General features: G+C 44.7%; 1 protein-coding gene across 2 annotated transcripts in view; it reads right to left on the reverse strand.

The window, feature by feature from the left end:
- Positions 1–6,799: 6,799 nt before the first annotated feature.
- LOC142559977 (uncharacterized) overlaps positions 6,800–16,311 on the reverse strand; it is a 56,153-nt gene continuing 46,641 nt past the window's right edge. For both annotated transcript variants that reach the window (XM_075671701.1, XM_075671700.1), the window contains exons 19-22: positions 15,258–16,071; positions 13,380–13,515; positions 8,731–8,968; positions 6,800–7,169 (exon numbers count right to left, since the gene is read on the reverse strand). In XM_075671701.1, the coding sequence (XP_075527816.1) occupies positions 8,753–8,968; positions 13,380–13,515; positions 15,258–16,071 (1,166 nt within the window). In that variant the 3' untranslated portion in view covers positions 6,800–7,169; positions 8,731–8,752. The remainder of the gene's footprint in view (positions 7,170–8,730; positions 8,969–13,379; positions 13,516–15,257; positions 16,072–16,311) is intronic.

Here is a 16,311-nt window from a genome sequence, read left to right on the forward strand (position 1 = left end):
CCGCCTCAACCGGCGCTCCCGCACGCAGATCCTCTGGCAGCCGAAGCCATCACCGCGACAACGCTAAGCCTAGCCACTTCGACGTTCGCTTTTAAACTTGCCTTTCGGCGCCGTGTTTTTCATTGACAGAATTCGTGGCTGTCAGAAATGGTACTAAATCCGCCTCTTTGGTCTTCGCGATTGGCTTCGAATCTCGGAAAGCACGTTGCGTTGCATAATGCTGGTTCCCGAAAGTCAGCTTCGCCTCAATACAGTAATGTTAGGCTGTGAAGCGTACTCAAAAGTATTGCGGTGAAGCATAACAAGCCTGGGGCGGGGAAATTGTCACGGGACAGTTATGATCTGGACCAGGTGAGGTGGGTCTTCACCGCAAGAATCAGGAAATTACGACGAAGCCGGCCATCGTGATGAAAAAAAAGTAGAAAAGATTGTATTTACTTCATTGTTACGTGGTTGTGACTCTTATCCGAGTCCCGAGTGGTTCTGATTAACACGGGGGCCAGGACGAGCTTAAATAACCCCTTGTGGTCGACGGCATCTTCTTGGGGAGCCTGTGGAAGCATTAGTGCTTTCGTCAGATTCTGCCGTTGATGAGCTCTTGCCCTTTGGATTTTCTTCTCTTCGTCTTTTCCTTTGTGTCTGCTCAGGGAATTATGTGACTGCTCAGAGGGCAATTATGTCGACACGGGAATGCCCGCTTGAACGTTTCTCACACTTGACAGGTCGACCATACGGGGGCCAAGGTGGCCTTAATTACCCCTTGCACTCTTGTGGCCTGTGGGATTATTAGTGCTTTCGTCAGATTCTGCAGTTGACACTTTCCCTTAAAGTTCTCGACAAAGACCCTTTCATCGATAATTGGCCACTTTGTGATGGTCAGGAGGGCGACGCTGCTTTGAAGCGAAGTGAATGATAAGGCGCGAACATTAACCGTGGCAGCTGCGTGTTGCTGGTGGGGTATCTCCTCGTCACCAGATGTGGTTGGTAGTTGATGGCTTCTTGGAAAACTTAGGTCGATCATAACAGGACACAGTATGTATTCCTTAATTGTACACACATGCACCTGCCACCTCCTGTCACAGTACGAGCACCGATATGACTAATAAGTGTACTGGCAGGTCTTCAGAGCTTTTTGGGATGTGCCTATGGCGATTTGAGCCCTTATGGGCAGTAAAAGACATGCATTCATTTTTTCGAACTGCCCGATTTTTCAGACGTTCTTGCAGACCCTAGGGGGTCCATAAATCGGACGGAGACAGTACAACTGACCCAGAGGATGCTTCAAAGTTTTGTAATGTGAAAGCATGGTGGAAGAAGGACGAGAAGACAAAGGACCTAGGCATTGAGGAAAGAATGAGAAAGGAAGTGTGTCGCCACTTTTTTGAAGGAGCTTGAGCTCAAAAAACAAAATGTTGGCTGACGCCGACATGCAGTTGTACCTCATCTTAACCAAAATAAACTCTTAAAGTGGTGAAACGCAACACAGGCGTTGTGCGTAGGCTGAGAGTATGTCAGGACAGGTGAGGTTGACTTACCAGTTGTTATGAGAGAATCTTGCTGTCAGTTGACAGAAATAGCTCATATTCGAAAGTATCTGCTACTATATGCATCTCCTTTTTATTCGTATTTGGGAATGTTCGACTTGATTTGCAATATGTTTTACCATTTTTTTCGAAGATATTTTATTCGCTGTGCATTTTACTAACTCCTCCCTTCTGTTTTCTTTTGGAATAAAATAAACTCTACTTCTTAGTATTCAAACTAGATTAAGTTGTTTTTATTTTTTAACATGCTTACTAGAGAATGACAGCATCGAGCGACATGGTGTCAGCTTGTCGTGACATAAAACAAAGTTCTGTGTCACTCGGGGAACTTTGCAAAGGCTCCCAGGGAAAACCTGGCAAAATTGGGGAATTTAGAAATGTAAACTTGGTAGACACCCTGGACTGCTATCACCGTCTACTTGCACCTACGCTTATGCTGTTGCTGACTTCCACTGCGTACTGTATATCAAAATTAGACATACATTTAGGTTTATATACAGTAAACCCTTGTTAACTCGAACTCTGATATCTGGAAATATTGGTTGTCAATATAGTTTCCTATCTCGGTGTCAACTCCATGTATTTTTCGCCTCTTACCTCGAAATGCTTTGCGCTGTACTCCAGATATCTTGACTGCGGAAATGTCGGGAAAAAGTAATTCCCCAAAGGTTTTCATACTTCGCATGCAGCTGAGATATCGCCCAAAGTGATGTGACCGCAAGTTTGTAGCAAATTTCACTTCGTTCTGTGTCACTCTTATCATCCACTCTTCATGGCCAGCTTGAATCTCATTGATAATGCAGGAGGAGTGTCGCTCTGACTCTTGAAGCATGAGAAGGTAAACGTGACCTCCGCAACATGCATGCTCACATGTGCACAGAGCGTCGTCAGCTTGCTTATTCGCCATGCTCTGAGTTTTTGTTTGTGGATATTCACGCTATGCCATGGTCCTATGCGTGGACGATGTAGGTGGTCTATGTGCATCCAGTGGATTATATTTTCGTAAGTTCACTTATCTAAAAAATTTTCCCCGGGCGCGGTTAATGCAATTCCGAGTGCAACCCTGCAGCAACATGCACTGTTGCAAGAAAATATACATTTAGCAAAATAAATAAAAACAAATGTGCAGAAACCATCAACATTGATTGTCGATATAAGTGAATAGCCTCAATAAATGACTGGATGAATGAATGAATATTTTCCTCGCTGAGTCCGACCAAGCCACATAAAGAAGAGTACGACCATGAAGAATACAGCAGGAAGGCGACAGCACAATGTAAGGCCTGTTGCTTGTGGCTTAAAAGCCTGTTGCCAGAAGAACCTGGTGCCATTCTGCAAAGATACGTATGACTGGCCAAAGTCTGCTTGCGCAGAGTGAGAACTGGCAGTCTTTATGCTGGTGGGGTTAGTGCTCTACCAAAAAAGAAGAGGCTCCAGTGCAGCAGTGACGCTGACTATTTTGGACTGCCATTTAAGATGCAGTGGAGCACGAGCAGACACCTTCCACCTCATGTGGGATTGCCCACGGCTTGCGAGGCATAGCTGGAAATGCATCCTGAAGCTCCCCGCATCGCTACAGCTGGCAAATTTTCAGAAGTGGATAAGACCAAGCGGGGAACCAGAACACAGAAAGTGCATCTTTGACTCTCTCATGGACTACCTCCAAAAAGCACAGTTGCTCATGTACTGCTAACCTCACCCCCTCCTTAGAAGGCCATCCCCTTTTCTCTTCAAACTCCCCAGATGTGAACCACCAAGAAGGAAGGTCTTACCTGTGTATAGGAAATACAACATTTTTATGCCACCATGAAAATGGCTGAAAGTTTCAAAAAAATTGCTGCACAATTTTGTTCGGATGGGTCAAATGGGCATTTTTTACATGTGAGACTGTTGCAGCCAGGTTATTTCGGCAAACTAGTGGCTTGTGTGCAATCAAATCTCGCAGAGCAGCCATTTCGCAGCCAGTTTTTAATTTCCTTTAGTATCACGATTGAAGTAAAGAAAAAATGCTGGAAAACGGTAATGGCCCTCTCTAGTGAGGCAAAAGGGCTGCGCATTACGCATGACCTCCAAGATCAATCTTTGGAGGAATGAATAGAACTTCTATGGATTGATCAGCTGTGCTGCTTGTTCTCGAAGGCAATGCTTTACATTATTGCTGTGGCTTCGCTCTTGCAAAGAGAACTAGATGGCACCACCATCACTGTGTGTTTTACCATGGCTACTGGATGGTTTCATATTTGCGCTCTAAAACAACAGTAAAAAGTATGGGTAGTGTGTGCATGAGTGCTCTGTGTTGCATCTATCTTTTTCCCATTCTCATAGTATTTATCTGCGCCAACCATAACCGAGGTATGAGGTGATGTGTGTTATGAGGTAGCTGCGTGTGATACGATGGTGGTGTCGCCACATGGGACGAACCGAAGGCGTCCGTCGTGAATGTTGCTGTAGCCAATGAACTTTATGGGCTTGGCTTATGTTGCAGCTTCGTAATAGAGAGTTTTATCTTGTCTGCAAATGGCAATTACCATTTCCGGAATGCTGGTTTACAGGGGGCATAAATGTGAGCAACTGGGTTGGTGCTGCAAAGTTTAACCAGAGAGGACACAGAGTTGCTATTATAGTAACTGACTATATGTACTTATCTGCCAGTGTAAAGTGTCGGGAGCGATGCAATATAGTTAATCGCTTCGATGAGAGCACCTATGCAACACAAGAATGTTTCACATGTCACTGGACCAATCGTTAGAAGAAAATACCAGTGTTGTTATTGCAGTTTATTTACTCTATGCATGTTATTTCTACAAAGAATGAGCAAGCTAAACCTTTTTAATGTTGCTCACAAACTGTTGCGTTGTTGGTCGCTTGAACAATTATTTTAACTGCTCACTGGGAATGCATTTTTTCATTTTTTTTACCTGACCATGCCTCCTTGACAAGTTCGAGTGTGGATACACAGTGTGTGCAAAGTGAAATGTACTTATCTTGACACTGTAGCACCTGCATGTGCTCGCTTCTAATGTGATCACAACTCGTCTTATTGCATTTTGTTCAAATTGCGTCCCATTGATTAAATATTTTTCGATACCACCTGGCTTAGTGGCTGTAGGATTGCACTGCTAATCACGAGGTTGCAGGATCAAATCTCAGCCCTGGTGGCCACATTGTGATGAGGGCAAAATGCAAGAATGCCTGTGTACTGCACATTGGTTGGACGTTAAAGAAACAGGTGATCAAAATTATTCTGGAGTCCCCCAATATGGCGTGTCTCATAATCAGACTGTGACTTTGACACATAAAACCCCACAATCTAATTTAATCTTTTTGGACTGTGCTACCCTCTCCTGGCTCTTACCATAACCGATTCTTGACTTGACCTTTACTTTTTTCCGGCTGTAATAGCTCAGTGGTAGTGTAGTCTCTGTCGCAGCAGCCACATTTCAATGGGGATATAATGCTAAAATGCACTTGTACCATGCCTTGTGTGCATACTGAAGAACCACAAGGGGTCAAATTTAATTTGGAGCCCTCCACTGCAGCGTCACACATAACTCACTGTGCAGTTTTGAGATGTTTGACCCCACAATTTAATTAACAGTTGCCTTACTTACCTCAGTGCACTCAGTTTACATTTACGGTGCTCATTATTTACACTTAAAAAAAAAAAAAAAAAAGATCGCGGGATCGAATCCCGGCCACGGCGGCCGCATTTCGATGGGGGTGAAATGCGAAAACACCCGTGTGCTTAGATTTAGGTGCACGTTAAAGAACCCCAGGTGGTCAAAATTTCCGAAGTCCTCCACTACGGCGTGCCTCATAATCAGAAAGTGGTTTTGGCATGTAAAACCCCAAATATTATTATTATTACACTTAAAAAAAAAGAATAATGTACTTATATGTAACAAACTCCCGAGCAGCACAAAATCACGCAGACAAAGGGTAGAGAAAACAGACTTGACAAGCGCTGCACTATCAGCTGAAGTTTATTGAAGCGGCACATCATAAATATACTTGTCCTCGTAAATATACTTGTCACTTGTCCAGCCTGTTTTCTCTGCCCTTTGCGTCTTTTTGTACTGTTTGGAACTTTCTTAAATATGGATGCATACCAAGTTACCCAACTTTTGGTACTTCTGAAATATTCACTTTATAAAAGAAAGTTACCCTGAAAGGGCTAATGTTAAGGTCCGATGCAATGCACACAATTTAGTTGTCCCAGACCTTTTCTCGCGTTCCTATAAGAGTTCCGCATGTGTAACCAGCCTGTGATTTATATTCTGTCATGAAATGAAATTTCTTATGCACGCTTCCAAGTTTATGTGTAGTGGAAGCATTCATAGGAGCAGTAGACTTGCATGAGTGTTAGGCATGATCAGCTGTGCAGTAGCTTGCGCGTACACATATATGTATAGAGACTGGTTTAGTTAATGTGTTTGGGAATTCAATTGGGCACTAACAAACCAACACTCTTCCAAGTTCGCATTCAAGCAGGTGGAAAAGGGCACTTAGAGACCGGTATTATGATACCACACACTTGTTGATATTCCTGTTGCAATCATCTTTCATTCAGGACGCTCCTGTGGTGGCTCTCGCATTCCTCTTGCACTTCGAAAACCTGCCCCCTTCGTCCCAGTTTTATCCCTTGCTTGACATTTGAGCCAATGAGAAACTCTTTGATACTCACATGCCGAAATTTGGCTTTTCTTAAGACTGTTGACAGCATAGAATGTGAGCTGATGTGGACAAACACATGGAAATATATGTGGAGCGCTGGGGAAGGCTGCACAATGAGTAATGCCAGCTATCCGATAGTACCACTACTGTCGCAGTTCATTGCACCCCCTTTAGTTGCTGCATGCTCCCCATGACAGGTCAGGAAGGGATGCACAATTTTGCCTTCACAAAGTGCTCTAAATTCTCGGGAAACTGTGACGAAGCACTCTTTGCAGCACGCTGTCGTCAGTATCTCTTATTTTTCCTTGTGCTTCTTCAGCTATAAGTCTTTCAGCTTTTCACTAAACTGTGTGGGCATGATATCTGCGCCTCGCGCTTTAAAGCAATAGCGAGCTGACAGGCCTAGCCTTGAGACAGCTTTTCTAAGCCACTGATCAGCATAGTGTAAACGGACAGCTGACAAACCTTATATACATCTTCACAGATGCAGGACCGGGAGGGTTGTTAGGAGACGCTTTCATTCTGGAGTGAACCTGAATGGGCTCAGCCGGATGTTGATAATGTTAATAAAAAGCAAGAAATGCAAAACTTGTAAAAATATTTATTTGCATTATGTGTTTTCTTTTGACGAAAGAAAATGTGCAAGCTGCAATGTCTGGTCACTTCTCATACTGTAAGGTGCTCAATATGCTGCCTAAACTTTATCTACACCTGAACGACTAGCATTGCTACTTTGAACTATCATGTTGGATGTTTTTACACCAGCCAACACTTCTCATAATATTATTCACTTGGAAACAATGGTTCTGGAAACGTAATGGCCACTATTTTGTCGTCTGGTCTGAGACTTCAGCCAATGTCGACGATGTTGCCACTTGGAATGTGTATAGGACGCCTTCAGGTCAGAGCAGTACGGACGGTTCAGGATGCGACTGTTCCCAAGTGTACTTACTGAAAAAAGAAAGAAAGAAAGAAAGGTGCGAGAAGGCAGAGGGTAGGTCAGGACAACAAATGCCTCTCTTTCCTCGACAAGAATATGGATAAACTAAAGAACATGACGTCATTAACATCTCTCGCTGCCATCAAAGTTGGTGCAAGAAAAGTGGTCATCCATCTAGCACATTGGTGCGAGCAAAAGACCTTGTTGGGGCACTTAGTGCAAAGGTGTTCTCTAAACTCTACCCAGCAAGTTCTGGTTGTCTAGAGTGGCAAGGCAGAATAGAAAATTGGGCTAGTTTGTATTGACTGAACATGATGAACCGGTAGCGTGAGAGACGTGATGCTAGACGAAAGTAACACACAAAGGATGCGCTACTACCTATGTGTTAGCTTTGTCTTGTGTCCTGTCTACTACAAATGATTGTAATGTAGCAAAGTTAACCCTTCGGGGGTCGAATTTTTTTGCCATATGTAACCGCCCAGGGTCGATATTTTTTATTGCAAATTCCAATTCTTCTGAGGGACCTATTTTGAAAAAAAAAAAAAAAAAATGCCGTAATTTTTCTAGTGACCGTAAAGTGAGAAAAAAATATTTTGTGTTGGTATGTATATATGTACTGTTTATTCATGAATAACAAGAATAAAAAAAGAAATAAACGTATAAGAATAAAAAATTTGATGCATTGTTATACACATAGTTCAAGGCTTAGAAAATGCGCACACGAGAATATTTCGCAACTCTCAAATGTTCCTGCTCTTACACTAATACTTACATCCATAGCGAAATCTAACTGCGTAGGTGAGCGCACTCAAGAAAACTGTGGTTGTGTGCCCGTAAAAAAAGCAAAACGTGTGACAAACTTCTGCTAATCTTTGTCTTATCGCCGACCAGAGGCAATTAGTTTTTGCGTGTCTCCGAAAAAGAAAAGAAAAGGAAACACATGCATGGTGGCATCCTTTCTATGCGCTAAATGAGCACTAAATGAGCGAGAAACAGGCAGTCACTTGAGCTATTAGTAACGAGATAGCCATCAGTTTAGTGAGCGCAAGAAGCTGAAACCGCCTGTGGAACAAAACCGAAATCACCGGTCACACGCGCGCGCGCGCCAATGTGCAAGCGGTAGTATATAGACATGCCGGAGCAAACTAGCTCTAAAATAAACCATGCAACGAAAACTGAAAGAGGGAGGTGCGAGAAAAAATTCCCTATATTCCCGCATAGTGGCAGAACATGCCAGAAAAGAAAACTTCGGAAATAGGCGCGCTTTTCAAACGTACAGACGGCACCATGAAATGCGGATTTCCTGTTCCGTTGATTTCGCCTTCCTACTCGTTTTGTCTTGCCGGGGTACATGGAATGAGGATGGGATGGTTGTGAATGTGCATGCGGCGTGCTCGCCGTAGTGCAGCAGGCCAGGAAGCGATGTGCAGAAACTACGCATTTAATAAAATGTGTTGAAGCACTGTATGACCTCTAAGAAAGCAGCACACTGTTGTTGTGGTATGATGCAGCATGCAACAATAGATAGTTTTAAAAGTCTTAGGGAGTTGGCTGTCCAAGGAACAAACATACCTTTTTTCTTTCCCTTAAGCTATCACTGAGTGGCACTTGTAGTGGTTGTTGAAGCGGTCTCGGCCCCGGAAACGGTTGGGATTGTCGCATCACTGGTCGTGCTGTGCTGCTTCTGCATGACAACAACAGTGGTGGTGGGGCTCCTGGGCACATCTTGAAACGCTGGCACACCGGCGTCCACGCGATTCCGCCGCATCTGGAGGATCTCGCTCAGCTGGTCCTTGCCGCCGGGCTTGTACTGTGCAGACAGGAGATTGTTTGATTGATAGAGGTTTGGTGTCTCGAAGTAGCACAGGGCCTGTAGAAACTTTGTTATAGCTGCAGGGCTCTGTGGGTCAATTTTTATCATCTGGTGCTTCTTTATAGTGTGCAGAACAATACACGAGCATTTTTGCATCACGCCCCCTTGTGGATTGCGGCTGCCATGCCCGGGAATCAAGCTCGCGACCTTACACTTGGCAGTAGAATGTCATAGCCACTAAGCCACCTAGGCAGGTTGGTATAGACAAGCCGTGCGATTGTTAAAAAAAAAAAAAGGTCGAAGGTGAGAGATGACGACAATTCTGCGCAACTTTTATGCATCAGGTGTTGGTGTGCGTTCTTGTTTTCTTTCTCAAGTCACATTTGTCCATCTGCTAAATCAGTCAAACAGTAAGTCAGTCAGGCTCATCATTTTATTCCGCGCTCAATTATCTACAGTTTCAGCTGAGGGAAATAACCATGCATAAGACAGGATGTATGAAATGAGTGGACGAAGTGTGTTCCCACATAATGGTTGTAGTTTATGTAATGGTGCCGAAAGTTGTTTCACAACTGGAACTTCAGAAACTTGGCTTTTGATGGTTATTGCAATTTTTTATAGACAGAAAATTTTGTTTCAGCAATATGCAAGGTTTCCCTGTAAACATTGCTAATTCATCCAAATTGGAAAGCCCAGGAAAACTCGCTTGCTGCCACAATTACTTAGTAACCAGAATCAGATGCTCGGTGTGATGGGTCATTAGAAGATCAAAGAAATATAGGAAAAGAAATGTTACAAAATGCATCCCCTGGACATAACAGAGAGATGACTCCTCACACTCTGTTCCAAAGTCTATACCAAGCATGCAGGGCGACATTCTTGGTCGAACCCTTCCCGGCATATCACTTTTGTTTCACACTGACCCCTTAAGCCAGCGGACAGGATGCCAGTTGCTCCAGAGACCTGCCGCGCTGGACGCTGGATACATCATGAAATGTGCAAGTACCCTTGAAAGCGGGGTACGAAGAATACAACCCAAGGAGGCAGGCCGAAAGAAAATGGTCTGCAAATGCAGACATCGCACATGGCAACCTGCGAGCATCATTGATGTTTAAGTGGCTCTCACCATTGCTCCTTCACGACGTTTCTTGAACAGTGTCGGCGATACATCACGACACCACATCAGCTACATGCATTGAAATCATAGCAGTAAAAGCGAAGCCGATGTGAAGAGCTACGTCACTGTCACGAGCAGTGTTCAATGTGGTGTTAACCTGTCTCATATCTGAAAAGTTGCTAAAAGGTCAGCGACTGGAGTGTATAACCATATCAGAACCAGATAATAGTCAGTTGCGGAACAGGCCTGTTATCCTTACTGTTATTCCAAGCTCAGCTTTGTGTCGCACATAACACTGCATCCTTTGTTGGCAAGTTCCAAAGGTTATTGCCTGCAAGTTGTTACTGTTGTTGACCTTCCTTGGTCAGGCCATAGGCAGTGACACTTGAGATTGATGAGGCGTCAGGCAGGGAGATACGATCTCTCCAATGCTATTCACAGCGTGTTTACAGGAGGTATTCAGAGACCTGGATTGGGAAGAATTGGGGATAAAAGTTAATGGAGAATACCTTAGTAACTTGCGATTCGCTGATGGCATTGCCTTGCTTGGTAACTCAGGGGACCAATTGCAATGCATGCTCACTGACCTGGAGAGGCAAAGCAGAAGGGTGAGTCTAAAAATTAATCTGCAGAAAACTAAAGTAATGTTTAACAGTCTCGGAAGAGAATAGCAGTTTACGATAGGTAGCGAGGAACTGGAAGTGGTAAGGGAATACATCTACTTAGGGCAGGCAGTGACCTCGAATCCGGATCATGAGACTGAAATAATCAGAAGAATAAGAATGGGCTGTGGTGCGTTTGGCAGGCATTTTCAGATCATGAACAGCGGGTTGCAATTATCCTTCAAGAGATAAGTCTATAACAGTTGTGTCTTACCAGTACTCGCTTACAGGGCAGAAACCTGGAGGCTTACGAAAAGGGTTCTACTTAAATTGAGGACGACACAACAAGCTATGGGAAGAATAATAATGGGTGTAACGTTAAGGGATAAGAAAAGAGCGGATTGGGTGAGGGAACAAACGCAAGTTAATGACATCTTAGTTGAAATCAAGAAAAAGAAATGGGGGCAAGGACAGGACATGTAATGAGGAGGGAAGGTAACCGATGGTCATTAAGAGTTATGGACTGGATTCCAAGAGAAGGGAAGTGCAGCAGGGTGCGGCAGAAAGTTAGGTGGGCAGGTGAGATTAAGAAGTTTACAGGGACAGCATGGCCACAAACAATTAGCACATGACCGGGGTAGTTGGAGAAGTATGGGAGAGGCCTTTGCCCTGCAGTGGGCATGGCCAGGCTGATGATGATGATGATGATGATGATGATGATGATGATGATGATGATGAGGAGGAGGAGGAGGAGGAGGAGGAGGAGGAGGAGGAGGAGAACTGATGAGTTGTCTGATGCAGTGTCCTCAATGAGTGCCTAGAGCCTTGCGGTGTGTATGGCTTTCCTGCTTAAAACTGACAGTCATTCACAACTTCCTCACCTTTGTCGTCATATGTTGGATATGCCCAAACAATATTATATACTTAAACTGGGAGCAAACGACGACTATGAGAGAGGTGAGTCGTGCTTTGTGTAGTTCTACTGGTATATAGCATGACTATATACAGTACATATAGCGACAGATTAGCATCAACAGTGCCTCGATGCCCTGCAATTGATGACTTTATGCAACACCATGCTGTGTTGCCTGTTGCTGCAGGGCCTGTGTAACAGCTTTAACACGTTCACACTTTTTTTTTTCTCATGGGGATGGCTGGATCTGCCATGTGTGACCATTGCAGACGTCATTGAGAATCTTGTCTGTCACTGCATTCCCTTGCTGCGGCACCTAACTCTCCAACTGATGCTTGAATTTTTAGAGGCAAAGATTCTGCATGCATAGCCTCACCCACCCTGGAGAACTAACTGTATGGCGCAATAATCATATTCCTAAAGCCAATTTATGATGATCTCTATTTGGGTTTAAAAGACTGATACACATCATCCTATTGGGTTTCGTAGGCAGCACAGTGAGGTCTATCTGCTGCCTACCAGTCTGGTAAAGAGTTGTATGTGTCAGCTAGGAATATATATCAGATTCATAGAAAGATCTAAGGGACTTGTAGAAATTTCTATCAGCTTTTTTTGCTAGGGAACAGCAGATCTGAGAGGCTGCTTACATAAATGCGCTGTGCCGTTCTGTACTGTGAACTATCTGTTCTCTCGCATCTTCCTTCTAACTTTCGCATTCTAGTGAAACTGTGCCCGGTGCACTGGCAAGTACTCATCCTCGTCGTATCCCATCTTTCAAGGAGTTCTTCGGCACTACAGCACTGCCTGTGGGCACTTGTTTAAGTTCCGAGAAGAAATGAGGTTGGCGTCTAAGATCTAAATTGCTCGCCTGCCTGCTGTTGCCAGCCACAGGCCATGTGAATGTGACAACCCCCCTTCTCTCTTCTTTCCTCCTTAACTCCCTCCTCTTCGGCCAAAGCACTGAGCCCTGCTCCCTCTAGGGCTGCAAAAAATGCCATTCCTTCCACTCCACAATCACTCTATTTATCTTTTGATAAGTGCAATTTAGGCCACGTGCATCGCATGAATAGTGTGCAGTTTTAGACTAAAGCTTCAATTCCAGTACGTATAAGTGAAGGGGCATATCATCAAGCCGCCTACTGTAGGCTTTTGCGTGCATTCGGCCATCCAGAGCTTTAGATATTGAGGTGAGCGCTCTTTGATGTCATGAGCTTTGGGTTGATAGGGTAGCTTTGAGAATCCTGACACAAGGTTAGGTGACAAACCGTTGTCACTCACGGAGTGGTCTACAACTGCTGGCAAATCGTGAGTTGTGTACTATCGACAATATTTGCAAAAAAAGACTTCAAATCGATAATAAATAAAGCCTGCATAGTAAATGCAGTGAACATCATTTTATTCTGCTTCACTGGCTTCAGGTGCAAACTGCAGGATATCAGCCGTTTCCAGTAAACAAGAACAGTGTAAGCTTTCGATGCTTACAGTAAATAGCATATTCTTGCATGCAGGCGCGGTAGTGGAAGGACTTTATAGTGCTCGTACGTTCCGTGATGACAATGTGGTCGCCCCTTGACAGCGACATGTTTTGCGCTACGTTCTGCTCACGAGCACCTTTTCTATGATTAGAAGATGAGTTTTCTGAAAGAAAGCTGCTGCAGCTACACAGAGTACATCTGTGCAGGTGTATTGTGCATTTGTCAAGTTGAGAGCATTCCGCAACAGTAATAAGTTATTATAGCCTGATTTTCTTTGCTTCAATATCACCTTTTTACTCACCCCACAGAGGTTCTTCTGCACAGTGAGGTGGCTGATTAGGCGGGCTGCTTCTGTGACAGCCAGCACTTCCTCCAGGCGCTCCTTGGTGAGTGCGAACATGTGTTCGCCTGTTAGTTCCTTGCAGAGACCTTTTACCCTGGATAAAAAGAAAAAAAAAAAGAAGTTTGCACATTCTCAGCATTTTCATGTAGCAGAAACAGAAAAGCTTCATTTCAAACTTACTCCGTGTGCGCTGCCACAACAGTGCCTTTTGAAGCTTAGATCGCTAGTGTTTACAATTTATTCCTTTCATGATTGTTAGCATTGTGCACACACCACAGCCATAATTCAGAATTAATTAGCAGCTCAATTAGTTATTTGTGGCTGCCTCACATGACGTGGGTGTAGTACTTTACTTAAGTGTTCACTGTCATAAAGGGAGTGTGTGTGAGAATAATGCACTGACAAAGATGTGCAAGCGGTCTCTTTTGTCGCAAAAATTCATGACACAAGGGGCTGCATATCAAAGACTTCAGTAGAATGTGTTTTACACAAGAAGGTGTGCATTCTTGCTAATGCATGGGCTTACAATGGACAATACAAAGCACCTCTCACAACAGTTCCACGTGAAATACTGAAAAATATTTATTTCTTTAATGATGCATGCTTAAAAGCTCAAGTTCGGGAAGATCAGTGCTCAGACAAAATACGTAGAAGAGGGCAACATACAGCGCAATGTGTGTGTCGCTCTTTTCTGTGTATTTCATCTGAGGACTGGTCTTTCAGAATTTGAACTGTGTGCTACACTAACTGACTGAAGTTTCTACCCCACTGATTTACAAGCTCTGCACACACATGTCACTTTAGCTCTTTGTGTTCCAGTTTATATGTTTCAGTGAAAGTATGCTGCCAAGCAGTATTTAGCGTCGTGGCAAAACTGGCTGTGCGACATCGTTTGTTCAGATATCCGACGGGACGCCAGTGGAACATTATGTAACAAGGTTGTATGCAATGGAGGTTGTAGCAAGCAGCAGATGACAATCTACAATATTTAAAAGGCCGCCTTGTCATTATAAAATTAAGTGTACTGTAAAATAAGGAGCAGTGGGGCTGTGGCTATGAGAGAGACAACGACGACGAGAGAGAAAAACCTGGTTTCGGTGCTCGATCGGCTGTACTACCTCTCGCTGCTCTATCGTTCTAGTCGCAAACGCTTACTGCCCAAAGAGCTTCGCGACATTTGTTGGAAGGTGTGACCTTTTGCAAACCTGGAACTCCGAAGCCGGACGATCCCTGTCAAATCTTCCCTGCCTGAGGAGACTAGTCCTACCGAGCCACCCATGGCACCGCCTCCGGTTGTCTGTCCTGGTGCGCCATGCCAACGGGATCCTCCCATATTCAATGGCACTGACGATCATGACGTAGAGGACTGGCTATCATCGTACAACCGAGTGAGTGCCCACAACAAATGGTCGGAAGCTGACAAGCTTGGTTACGTAGCATTCTACCTTTCCGGGGTCGCCCATCTTTGGTTCCGCAACCATGAGGCTGACTTTTCCACCTGGACAGCATTCCGAATGACACTTCAAGAAGTCTTCGGTTGCCCTGCTGTGTGCAAACTTCAGGCTGAACAACAGTTTCGCTGTCATGCCCAACAAAAGGGCGAAACTGTTACAAGCTACATTGAAGATGTAGTTGACATTTGCCGGCGTATCAACCCAGATATGACCGAAGATGACAAGGTTTTTCTCTCTCGTCGTCGTTGTCTCTCTCATGGCCATAGCCCCACTGCTCCTTATTTTACAGTACAAAAGCATTATTTTTGATATAAAGAAGGTGTTAAAAGCCATGAGTACTTGAAAGCATTTGGCACCTTGTGTGTCGACAGCATTATCTCACCTGTCACTGAAGTCTTTTGTGGTGAGCCAGGCCTGAACCTCCTCGACTGTGGATTCTGGCGTGATGTAGATGGCGCTTGCAGCAACTGCCGTTGCCCTACCCCATTTCTTGCCCGCCTTGGGGCCTAGAGACACACGGAGCTTAAGTTCTTCGTCGAAAGTGTCTTCACGGTGGGCTGCCTTAGCAGGAGGCTGTGCAGAACCAGCACTCTCATAGCGTCGCGGTGCCTCTGAGACCACCGATAAAGATGGCTCTACAGGTGACGGAGGTGGTGGCAGCTGCATTGCGGAAGCGTTGTGTTGACTAGAACGGTGCGCTGAGCTGGGGGGGTTGTCGTACCGCCTTTGCGCCAGGTCCGAACTTCCTGAAGCGTAGTAATCAGTGCTGCCTGCCAGTGGTGGCGGTGGTGGAGTCGGCGTCGACGGTTCAAAATGACTGGAACTACGTGCTGAGTGGGGTTCGAAACCTCTTGCATGGAAGTCAGTGTCATATTGATCCGAAGGACGAGTCGACACCAGAAGGTTGGTATCATGTCGGTTCGGTGGTGGTGGTAATGCTTCGTCATCGAAGGGACCAGAACGGCGAGCCGATTCCTGATGATCCGACACTTGCCTACTGAACTCATGTCGAGTGAACTCGGGCGTCAAGTGATACTGGCCTGTGTGAATCGGCATGGTCACATGTTGGCTTCTCACCACGTCCTGTCCGCTGCTGCTTGCATGTCTCTGGTCGGACTGAGTTGACGTTAGTCGATAGTGATCAGAAACACCATCATCGACAAGACTCGGAGCGCGCGAAGAACGCAGCGGAGGTTCTGCAGTATAAAGTGCACATCATCACTGTTTCGCTAAGCCTTAAGGTGACTCCATTTGCAATTTTGATGGACCCCTACAGCATTCAATATAGCTCATTATACTCTTGCAACACCTATGTGATCATCTTCCAGATTACAGCTACTGAAATAAATTATTTTGAATCGCATTGTACTCAAGGTACATATTGCCTTTGATCTGTCCAACGCTTTAGTAGCACTGAAGCTGTCATGGAATAAACT

This window comes from Dermacentor variabilis, chromosome 10 (assembly GCF_050947875.1).
Source record: "Dermacentor variabilis isolate Ectoservices chromosome 10, ASM5094787v1, whole genome shotgun sequence".
Lineage (NCBI taxonomy): Eukaryota > Metazoa > Arthropoda > Arachnida > Ixodida > Ixodidae > Dermacentor > Dermacentor variabilis.